This window comes from Mastomys coucha, unplaced genomic scaffold (assembly GCF_008632895.1).
Source record: "Mastomys coucha isolate ucsf_1 unplaced genomic scaffold, UCSF_Mcou_1 pScaffold18, whole genome shotgun sequence".
Lineage (NCBI taxonomy): Eukaryota > Metazoa > Chordata > Mammalia > Rodentia > Muridae > Mastomys > Mastomys coucha.
Window position 1 is genome coordinate 44,928,047 of NW_022196900.1, and position 12,056 is coordinate 44,940,102.

The 12,056-nt window shown below is 38.3% G+C and overlaps 1 protein-coding gene across 2 annotated transcripts in view; it reads left to right on the plus strand.

The window, feature by feature from the left end:
• Window positions 1-12,056, plus strand: part of Cntln (centlein) — a 241,922-nt gene that overhangs the window by 195,595 nt on the left and 34,271 nt on the right. For both annotated transcript variants that reach the window (XM_031377791.1, XM_031377792.1), the window contains exons 19-20: window positions 8,355-8,546; window positions 11,735-11,832. In XM_031377791.1, coding sequence (XP_031233651.1) covers window positions 8,355-8,546; window positions 11,735-11,832 — 290 coding nt within the window. The remainder of the gene's footprint in view (window positions 1-8,354; window positions 8,547-11,734; window positions 11,833-12,056) is intronic.

The window sequence follows — 12,056 nt, forward strand, 5'->3', positions numbered from 1 at the left end:
ACACACACACATTTCTGTAGGGAGACCATGGTCTAGCTACAGGAGGCAGCAATACAATCCTTTTACCCTGGCTACCCCTGACCTTTGCTCTGGTGTGCAGGAAAGCTCTCTCTGCCACCAGCTTAGTTTCCCAATAATCTGTGTGTAACCATAACACCCCACCAGACATCTTACTGCTTCTCCAGATTTGACTATCAAAACAAAAGTACTTTAATATTTACAAATTATTATGAGTTTAGATTTTTTACTCTGGTGGCAAAAAGTAGACAGGGAAGACAAGCAGTGTCTTTGGACACCATATTGTGATCATTGCACAGAAAAAAACGTGACGGCCCAGAATCTCTCTTTATCCTAAGAACTGTACCCTGTTCTGCTCCTGTCTCGCAGCACTGCTTCTAATGTATGTGGATACTCAATGTGTTTTCACTCGTGTGGCACATAGCGTCCTGTGCATGGTTTCATTCAGTGGCTCATTCTCTTTCAGTGTTTCACTCTTTGGAGCTGCCCAAACCAGTCTCTGTGGGACTTAAACACTGGGAAGTGATTGGCGAGTGTTTCAGTCTTCTTGTAAGCCCCATAGGTCGTTAGGATATTCTGGGTTGGTCCTAAATCCTGTTCTTGTCTATATTGAGTCTTTAGGATATTCTGGGTTGGCCCCTGTTTTATTGTTCAAATAATTCATTCTTGGACATAAAAATGTTTACCCAAGTCCCCTGCTGGGGAAGGACACTCACTTTCCTGGGCCTGCTATGCACCTTCTTACCTGTGTTCTGGCCGATCCCTTCCCATGGGAAAGCTCAAGAGCAGGGTGCTGTATAGGCATTGGCATTGGTGCTGTTCTTAGTGTGGGGAATAGAATATATCATGGGGATACAGGGAAGGAAACTGGTCTGTATTTACAAACTGCCCTGAGGGCAAGAGCAGCTCCCTTTGTTCTCTATTTCTCTAAAATGTTCACCATTATGTTAAGATGCGTCCAAGAGGCTCCTGTGTTGGACGAGAACCTCTATATGGTAAGAACTATTTTGTAAAATGGTACAAACTTAAAAGAGGGAGTGTGGCTGGAGGAAATATCTCACTCAGGACAAGCACGTGAGGGTTATACCTGTTTTCCTCCCGGCCACTGCTGTGTAAAGCACTGAGAAAGAGAAATACTCCGTGTGATAGTCTGCTATGACGGACCTGCTGTGCCTCACACCTAACCCAAGAAGACAGGATTAACAAGTAGATGTTATTTCAAAGCTGTTAAGTTTATGGTAATTTTTACACAGTGGTGCAATATAGCTAATAAACTTAGAATAATCCATTGCTGAATATTACTGGGTCTAGATTTAGCTACCTAAAGGCTAACCTAATAACTTCTTTATCTATCATTGAAAACACAGACTCTCTTTGGCACATGGTATACAGGGGAAATGGAATGATAAATATTGAGTCAAATTCTAAATCTAGGTTCTTGTGCCCAGATGCTCCAGAACATGTTATGGTGAAGCCTAGAAATAATAAAAGTGATTTGTATATGAAGTCCCACAGTGGAAAAAGAAACATAATGTGAAGGGTGACTTATTTACCCTGTCCATAAAACTCCAGATTCCATGCTAAAAACCTTGGAAGGAAGCTTCTAGCCTGAGGATTTGGTGGCCAAATAACTATACATGCAGAGCTAGTATCCAGCTTATAGTTCTAACATACAAAAGAGAACATGTGAACTAGCAAGATGGCTCAGCGGGTACAAATATTTATAACCAGGCTTAATGACCTGAGTTTGAGAGTATGAGTCATAGAACATACATATTAGAAAGAAAGAGCTACTAGCCCCTGCAAGTTGTCTTCTGACTCCCACATGTGTACTGTCCCCAAGTGTGCACCTGTGAACACATAAAAATAAATTTAAAAAAATTAGAGAAAATGGAAAGTTTTATTTAGGAAAATCAAAGAAATTATATTAATACAAAATTATGGGTAAGACAAAATTGGAATGAGAATGTTATTTAAACTTCATGCCATGGGGCTTGTGATCCTTGCTGGAGGTGGGGTAACGAGTTAGGCTGGCTGAGGAAGGAGCTGGGGTTTTATTAGTTTGCTTTTTATTTTTTTAAGTTATGACTTATGTACTTTTTTGTGCTACACATAGTACTACCCTAACATCTTAAAAAGAACATATACTTTAATTACATCCTATCTTCCTCAGGCCAGGAGTCAGATAGCTTAGTAGGTCCTTGGATCAGAATTTCACAAATTGTGATCAACATATCAGCCAGGCTTAGACTTTGCTGCCTCAAGCTCCTGTTAGTGTGAACTCTGCCATGACAGACCGTAACCTGCAACTATGAAGCAATATAGAATATTCCCTACTTAAGATTTTTGTCGCGTGTTTTGTCATAGCAATGACACAATTAAAATGAAAGAAAATTAGTACCAAGCCAGGCAGTGGTGGTACATGCCTTTAATCCCAGCACTTGGGAGGCAGAGGCAGGTGGATTTCTGAGTTCGAGGCCAGCCTAGTCTACAGAGTGAGTTCCAGGACAGCCATGGCTATACAGAGAAACCCTGTCCTGAAAACAAAAAGAAAAAAAAACAAAAAAAGAAAGAAAAAAAGAAGGAAAGAAAGAAAGAAAAGAAAGAAAAAGAAAGAAAAAAAGAAAAAAAAGAAAATTAGTACCAAGAAACAAGGCTTACGCTGTGATAAATATGACCACGTGATTCTTAGACCTTTGGAACTGGTTTGTAGAAGGGATATAGAAGAGTCTCTTATCAAGAACTAAGTAGAAGCCAATTGTATAATGTTCTTACAAGGATCTGGCTCCACTCTGCATGTGTCCTGAGAACTTCTGTGAGGCTAAGTACAGGATTGGTAGACAAATTCCTTTAGCAGAGAAGATTTCAAAACCACAGCATTCAGGATGTGGCATGGCCACAACTTAGTATACTTACTGCTATTCACAGTGAGAGAGTGCAGAAAGGGAATAAAAGTTGGAAGTGTGCTGAAGAGGGCTGTATGAGCAAATTTTACATCACAGGCAAGCAGAGCACATATAAATAAGCATCAGCAATTGTTGGAACCTTATTCTCTTTATTGGATCATTAGGAATGGTAACCCAAATAGAAGACCCACAACCGTCAATGGCTTCATGAAAAGGGCAAACTCGTTTCTCATGAGAGAACTTTAACTGAAAGAGAATGTCCCTGGAAGGGTTCCCTACTCCTATTCAAAAACAGCTTCTTAGGAAAATGTTTTCTCAGGTTCAGCACCCAGAAACTGATGTGACAGGATTTCTCTGTATAGCCCTGACTGTCCTGGAGCTCACTCTGTAGAGACCAGGCTGGCCTGGAACTCAGAAATCTGCCTGCCTCTGCCTCCCAAGTGCTGGGATTAATGGCAAGGTGCCTCTTCCCAAATGATTTTAGCTTGTGTCATGTTGGTATAAAACTAGCCATCATAATTGATCTTTTGCCAATTTACACACAAATACATCACTATTCAACTAAAAATTTTTCTTTCTCCTCAAGATATCATGTTAATATTAATATCACAATATAAAACATTCTAACTTTTAACAATCTCACAGCTTTTAAAAATTAAAGGAGTTTAAAAGTTCTGTCTCTTCAAAACATCCAAATTCTCTTTCAAGTTCCAAGTTTCTCTAAAATATCCAGTCTCTCTAAAATATCTGTAGTCTCTTTAAAACTCACAATTCTCTATAAAACTCCAAAGCATCTTTAAAAGTTCAAAGTCTTTTAACTCTTGGCTCCTTTAAAATAAAATTTTTAAAAAAGCTACATACTTTCTTAGTCCAAGAGAGAAGAATCATGGCAGAGTCACAAACCACATTATAGTTCAACAGTATAAGGCCCAAAGCATGAGTTCTGCGGGTCACAATCTTCTAGGCCCCAAAAGTCACAGCACACAGGTCATATTTTCTCAATTCAAGCTGGCCCCACCCTGTTACTGCTTTATCTGTTGTCCTTCTGTTGGCCAGTGGTCCTTGCACCTTTAAACTTCTGGAGTCTCTGCAACAATGTGTCACCTTCACCAAACCAACCCTTCCACATGGTGCCAAGCTTCAGGTCTGCTCTATGACCATTACCCTTTCACATCTTCAGAACTAGTACCACCTGGAAGACTCACACACATGACTAGATTTGGCAGCCATCACAAGGTCCAGGCTTGGCCCTCTCTGGACCACAGCATCTCTATGCTGACCCTGAGGAAATACTTCCCAGGAGATTTCTTCTTCCTGATGCTTGTCTCTTCTTAATCACAGCTGATTCTTGATCTCCAGCTAACCAGGAACACAATTATTAATTCAAACTGTTGAACAGTCCTGATTGAGCATTTAAAGGATTCTCTGACTTTCCTCTGAAATTGACAAGCCAGGTTTCCATCGCCTGCATTGCTCTCAAAGTTCTTATCTTCTAGGCATGAACAAAATAGCCCACTGAGCTCTGAGCACTCAATGGCCTTTCCAGCCCAATGTTTTTACTCTACTACAGTTCTTCCCAAAACACTTGGCGAGGTCTGTTGTGGCACTACCCCATGACTGCTAACAATTATGTCTAAGGGCTTCTATTACTGTGATAAAACACTGTGACAAAATCAACTTAGGGAAGAAATGATTTCTTCAATCTTATAGCCTATAACTTGTCTTCCTGGGAAGTTAGGGTAGGAATGTGAGGCAGGAACCTGGAGGCAGGAACCTGGAGGCAGGAGCTGAAGCAGAGGCTGTGGGAGAATGCTGTATATTGGTTTTTATCACAGCCAGTCTAGTAAGGGTATTTTCTTAATTGATGTGTCCTCTTCCCCAATAACTCTGGCTTGTATAAAGCTGACATAAAATGGCCTTGGTTAAGAACTGCCATTGCATTCACAGCATCCCTTCTTAATCTAATACAATATAGCCACTTCAGTACTAGCCGGTTTTATGAGTAAACCCAAATACTGTGCAAGAATGAGAGTGGTAGGATGTTCTTTCTTAGAGTTAGTTATCTGAGAGCTTTGTCATTATTCAGGATTCATTGCTAAAGAGTAGCTCTTCTATCTAAGTATAATTTACCTACAGTTGTTTAAAGGGTGTTCTTTTTTTTAAATACTTTTTTTGGAGAATATTTCAGTGTTTCATATTTTTAACTTAAATATAAAATTTGATATATGAAACTATACGTGTGTATAATGTACCATGTGATTTTTCAGTTATATCCTTCTTGGATCCTTCTTAAATTATGTTAAATATGTGTATCATAATGATTTGACATTTTTCTATAGTATAAACACTCAGATTTCTTGCTTCTTGTCTTTTGAGTTATTCAGCGCATTATCATAAGATAGAGCCATTCTACTATATGACCTTACTGTATAAGCAGACCTTCTTATTCCTAACCAAGTAAAACTTAGTACCCAGCGATGAGCGTCTGCTCAAGTCTTTCTCCCCTATGTCCCTCAGCCTCTGCTAACCACCATTCTGCTTCTGCCTTATTGAGGTCAGCTTTATGTAGATGCCACCTATGAAAGAGTCATGCAATTCTCACTCTGTGCCTGTCCTGTGAGAAAATGTCCTGGAGAGACAAATAATTGTCTGTCCACCCCAGCTTTGGCACCAATGACAGACCAAAGAAGCAATTCCATAAAATTTAGCTTGGCAAACCAGTGAGTTTAATAGGGCCATAGGAACTTATAGGAATGTGGGTGAGGAATCACCTGTGGTGGCATGGGCACCTTATCAGTGACTGTATCACTGAAGAAAACACCTCTTTTTCTCCCTACAATGTTTAACTGTATATACTCAAAAAAGGCCATAGCCTTACAATGAGACCCTCCTTCCACCAACAGTTAGATGCCTATAAGTCCCTAGGGAAGGATACAGTTTTTTGAGTCCCTTCCCCTTTGCTTGATGGAATGTTAGTGGATCCAGTTTTGTACAGTTCTTCTGGTAGCAGTTAAAGCTGGTGGGAGTTCAAGAGGACAGTGGCCATGTCATGCTCAGAATACCTTGTTCCACAATAGCTTCATTTGCTTCATATAACATAGTGATCATCAGTTCTATCTCAGCATTATACTTAATACATAAATTTCAAGTAGTAGCTAATTTAAAGTTACAGTGTTACGTTACCTTTAGTTAGAATTGTTTTACAATAATTATATTAATACGAGGCTCAATACTTATTGTAACAGATGATAACATTGGAATTAAGTAGAGTTTCAGAAGACTGTGGAAGGACTCCTATCCTGCAAGCTCAGAGGCAGAGAACTTAATCTTTAATAAGCAAGAAATTCATAGTGACCCTAAACCAAAACTCTGTCTTAAGACAAATGATAGGATTATTATATACACACACTCAGCAAATCTTTATTAATCTGTGTCCTCAGCTTTAAAGTACATCGCCATGCTCTCTGAAGTGGCACTTATCACAGAGTGGTAGTATTCCCAATAACACTGCCCACTTAAAGTGATGTGCTTGCAGGGAGGGAGATCTTCACATTTCTATCTTCAAAACTGCTTTCATTAGATAGGGACATTCTGAAGGAAGAAGCAAGCCCACAGTGTGAGCAGTAGATTCAGAGCACTAAGAGAAATCATGGCTCTCTCATCTGCATTGTATTACTTACCTTCTAAGTATAGTGAGCATAGACATCTTAAATGTTTAGTTAGATGTGGAAAAACAAGAACAATTTTCTACAAACAGCTGAATTTTATTCTGTTAGCATGAAATGCCTCAGTAAGCTTCAGATGAGGTAATGGCACACAGTGCTGGTTTAGGAAGTGGGGCGGAAGTGGACGAAGGGGGGGTTCAGGTGAACAGCTCTAGCTGAAGGCCTAGTAGACAGTAATGTTAGCACCGAGTAAGTGATATATGGGAATGAACATAAGAAATACTTCATACTGTACAGAGCTAGGCATTGATTGGACATAGAGAATTAGTAAAGAGGAGTCAAGCTTGGATTGTGCCAAGATTTCACAGATTTAAAGAAATTATGAGTTCAAATTTAGATATTAATTATAAGGGACAAATTATAGTTTATAAATAAGTGTGCCCTGAAACACCATGGAAGCATGCAGTTAGGTCATATGCTAAAACATGGCCAAAGAAATAGTTTTTAAACCAACACACACTTTGCCAATGCTCTTTCGTTGTCACAATTTTGAAGCTCCAGGTGTGAATTAATATTATTAAGTGTTCATATTCACAGTGTGTGCTTAATTGTATAAGCACATATTTAATCGTGGATTTATTGGGAGAGTTTCTATACATTGTGTGTGAATAGTTTTTAGTATAGCATATTTATATTGCTATACTAAACATGATATAAACATATATCATGTTTATATTGCTATATACTTTATTTACTTGATGGCTTTGTTTGCTACTCCTGATTGGAATTCATAACAAGGAAAGAATTTTTCCTTTCTTCAGAGGGATCTCAGAATTATTTTGTGGGGTTGTTCCATGTGTTCAACTACCAGTTTATAAGCTTTAGAATAAAAAAGTGTTGAAGTTATTTACTCTCTTAAAGTCCTATGAGTTGTTAGGTAGGCTATTACGATTTGATGATGTTCTTCTGACTAGTTTAACAAAGAAGAAAGGCTAACAGAAAGGTGGTGTCTTCTCACTCTTAAAAACATTCCCAATATATTATTTAGCAAAAATATGCATTATTTCTAAATGTCAGATATAGGACAGTGGGTTTTTTTTTTTCACAACAATAAGGCTGATCAATTAATTATCATTCAAGTAGATAAAACTGAGTGAGTTTGTTTGTGTGGTATTTATTCTAACTAAGTCCCTAACAAGCCTCATCTGTTAATTGGACTTAGCATTTCTGTTGCTAAATGAGAAGTATTTTGGCTGCTACATAGGTTAGTAAGATCTACCCAGTGGAATAAACAGCTAACATCTGTTATCCTGTCCTGCTCCAGCTTGGCTCCTACCAAGTACAGCTGCCCCGGTGTCAGAGTTATCAAATCTCAATCTCTGTCTGTCTCTCTCTCTCTCTGTGTATGTGTGTGTGTGTGTGTGTGTGTGTGTGTGTGTGTGTGTGTGTGTGAGAAAGAGAGAGAGAGAGGGAGAGAGAGAGAGAGAAACCCATGTCAAAGTACTGAGTATAGTATCTTTGTATTTATTTGTTTGTTTGTTTGTTTGTTTTAACCTGGTAGGCTCTCTGATACTAGTTAAAACCTGGGAGAGTTTAGAATTTTTGTAATGTTTTTACTAAATTAAATTAATCATAAAATAGTTGTAAAAACTAATTTATGATTAATTTACTTATTTCTTTGACATTTCTTACCCTGTGAAATATATACTGACAATCATTAGATTAACTCTGAATATTTTCATGGTCTTTTTTTTTTTTTTTAAAGAAGCTCACTCTTGATTTAGCTGAACTTCAAAAAGAAAAAGAAGATCTGTTGAAGAAAATGGAGTCTTCATCTGATGTCACGAGCTTGGCAGAAGAGGTTTCTAGAATAATGGCCCCCCAGATAAAAGTTACCACAATGGGTCCTTCAAGAAGCATGGATTTGGAAATAAAGCAATTGCAGTGTAAACTAAAGGTGATTATACAGTACGATAGGTTCAAAAGCATCTATTAAGTCACTGCATCCTTAAAGACATTTGGTGGATTCTAATTAGTTCAATTAAGGTCACCATGATAAGATATTCCAAAAAAAACATGAATATTGATTGCATCTGTTTAAGTCTTTCAAGTCTCTAGCTCTATTCTCTTTCTACTGTTTCTATTTGATTTTTTTTCTTTTCATAGACTAACAAGCACCCTGAAATCCTACTTTAGAAGCTAAAGGAAAGTAGCCACTGTTGTCTTCTCTGACGCCCAACTCCTGATGTTTTCTGTGTCTTGCTACAGATGAAGAGACTCCTTTCAAATACATTGTATCAACACAGTAGGAACTCTTTTCTTCCATACACTTCCTACTAGGTTAATTTAGCTGTTGTTGGCTGGAGAAAGGACTCAGGAAGCAAGGCGTGGCCATGGAGAGAGGAAATTTTTCATTGTCCACAGCAAGCTAAAGCTGGGAGTGAGGGTACTGAGAATTCTTTTCATTTATAAAAGATTCTGTCTAACTCCAGATAACTTGTCAATAACTTAAAAGCGAGGCACACCTTAGTTTAAATAGAACTGCGAGAAGAAAGATCGGTGTGTTTTAGTATAGAAACTTTCTGGAAGAATTTAAGTACGTAATACTCCCTGCTCCTCAAAATAAGTTTCAATATTTCAAATTGGTTTGCTGAGACTGTGATAAGAAAATAACACTGACTGGCAGGCTTAAAACACTTCTTTTCAGCGGGACCTGGTGCTGCATGCCTTTAATCCCAGCACTGTGGGCAGAGGCAGGCAGATCTCTGTGAGTGTAAAAGCCCCCTGGTCTACAGAGTGAGTCCCAGAACAGCCAGAACTACATAGTGGGACCCTGCCTTAAAACAAACAACAACAAATGCCAACAAAACAGCCGCTGCTTCTCATAAAGGTCGGCCAGCTGGCAGGGTAAAGTGAAAGTGTTGACTTTTGTTTTTCCCTCTTCTGAGGCCTTGCTTCTTGTCGTATACAGAGCAGCCTTCTACCTTTATCTCCATGCGGTCTTCCTTCAAAAGTCCCTTTGCCTTCTTTTACAAAGATACCCAGCATATTATATTAGGGCACCCCGGAGACCTCACCTTACCTAAGTTACACTTTTAAAAAAACATCTCCAAACACAGCACATTCTGAAGTACTGGAGGCTGAGGACTTCAGCATATAATTTTAGGGATATGATGTAACTCAAAACAGATAAAAGACTTCTAATGGTGATTAACTAGGAAGCCAGTCATTTCTAGCTGATATTTGGGGAGTTGTTGGATATTAATCTATGAAAGGTCCATTACCTCTTTTATCTGATTCTGGTCTTTTCTGTTCATCTCTTACACACTTTCCAGGAACCAGTGCATTTTTATATGTAGGGCTCATGTGTATTTTCTCTGTCTTCTTTTGCCCCACTAAACATGTTTCCTTGAGGAACTCTACAGAGATAGATTCAGAGGTGGATAATAAAAGCTAAAGTAACAGAAGTCCCTTCTGATAAATGATGGAGATATGGCTGTCATTTCATTTTCAGTTCACTAGTCCCTCCATTACCCACAAGTCATGAATTCAGCACTTAGCTACATAAAATATAGCTTTAAGTCTCAAAGCAGAATGGAATCAGATAACTGACTTAAAATCTACTGAACATACTCATTTGAAAACGGTATTAGACTTTGCATGCTGCCTTTTGCTTTTGGTTTTAAATAAAGTACTAAGTTCATTTGTTTTACTTCTCAACAGAAACACTTCCGGAACACCAAGTCTGCAGGGTGCTGAGTAGGGGAGGGGATGAGTGTTTTAGGCAGGAAAGTTGAGAGCAGGGGAAAAAAAAACAGAGATTGGCAGAAATCAAAAGTTTATTCTGTTCATATTTGTTTAACACTTTCTGAAATTAACAGATGTGTAATTCAAGTAGATTAACAATATCATATGAACAGAAAAGCTAAAATACCAACATGATTAAGTGAGGTTTCAGATTGTACCTTTAACTCTAACTTGAATCAAGATGAAGTTAGCTGTCTTGATGCTGTGGTTTCCTGACTCCTAGGTGGGATGAACAAGAAATAACTCAAAGCTAATCTGCTTTGAAATATTATCAATTAATTGTGTATACTATGTAGTAGTTATATATAAATCCTTAAGTAACAATTGCTACTCTTAGTAAGTTCAAACAGAGAGGAATTTAGTGTTAATAAGATTGTCAGTCATCCAATACTCTCAAACAGATTATCCCCAAGTATCATTGGCCCACTGAAGTTTATTGTCTATTATTCCTCTTGCCGTTCACTTCTGGGTTCCCTCATTCTTAAGACTTGTTTGCCAGGCTGGAAGATGCAGCACAGCCTTCACACTCGAGTCTGCCAGGCACTCAGCTGGCTGTCACCTGCAGCACCTCAGTACCCTCACATGGCCTTGGAACTGTCTTCCAGAAAGGTGACCCCAGGGCACTAACCCGAGCGCATAAAGGCAGAGGCCCAGGGCTTTGAGGGCCCAGATTTGAATTCACACACTGTCATTGCAGCCATGTTCCCATGGTGAAAGCAGATCACGGATGAGACCAGCTTCTAAGAATTGGCAAACGGTTGTTATACTTTTTAGGGGGAACATCAAGTTATCTGTGATTACACTTAATCTAATTCAGCTTGTGAGTAAATCTATCGTTCATTTTAAGTGATCTAACTGAGCCATTAAGATTCTATTTATTTATTTATTTATTTATTTATTTATTTATTGGTTTTTTGAGACCGGGTTTCTCTGTATAACCCTGGCTGTCCTGAAACTCACTTTGTAGACCAGTAGACCAGGCTGGCCTCAAACTCAGAAATCCACTTGCCTCTGCCTCCCAAGTGCTGGGATTAAAGGCGTGCGCCACCACTACCTGGCTTGCCATTCAGCTTCTTAATCATACATTTACATTTTACTCAGAGAACTCTTCTATTTTCCATTAAAATATATGATTCCTATAGTGTTGTGGATGTTCGTCTATGGCATGCTACATAATAGTTTTATTATAAATATCTTATAAAATAATCAAATAATATATTAAAAGTACATTTTAGTCATTGTTAACGTGATTAAAATAAATGTATTACTCTTTCTCAAACCAGTGCCTTTGTTTTAGATCTGAAAAAGATGAATTGAAATATGTTTCTTTTAATCCAGAATGCAACTAACGAACTCACTAAACAGTCATCAAATGTGAAGTCTCTGAAATTGGAACTCCTGGCAAAAGATGACCACATAAAGGAGATGCATGAAAAGTAGGTTTTCATCTTCTAGCTGTTGTGTTTGCTGCCACCTAGTGGCCTTCAGTTCTCTTCACCATTCCACTCTAAAAACAACACCAGCATTTATCTTTAACAATGGAATTTTACTATTTTAAGATTGTTTTAAGCCAACATTAGATGGAATTTTAAGGACTACTACACATAGCATGATTGATGACAACCTCGTTGCTATTTTTAATTGGAGTAAAATATTTAAC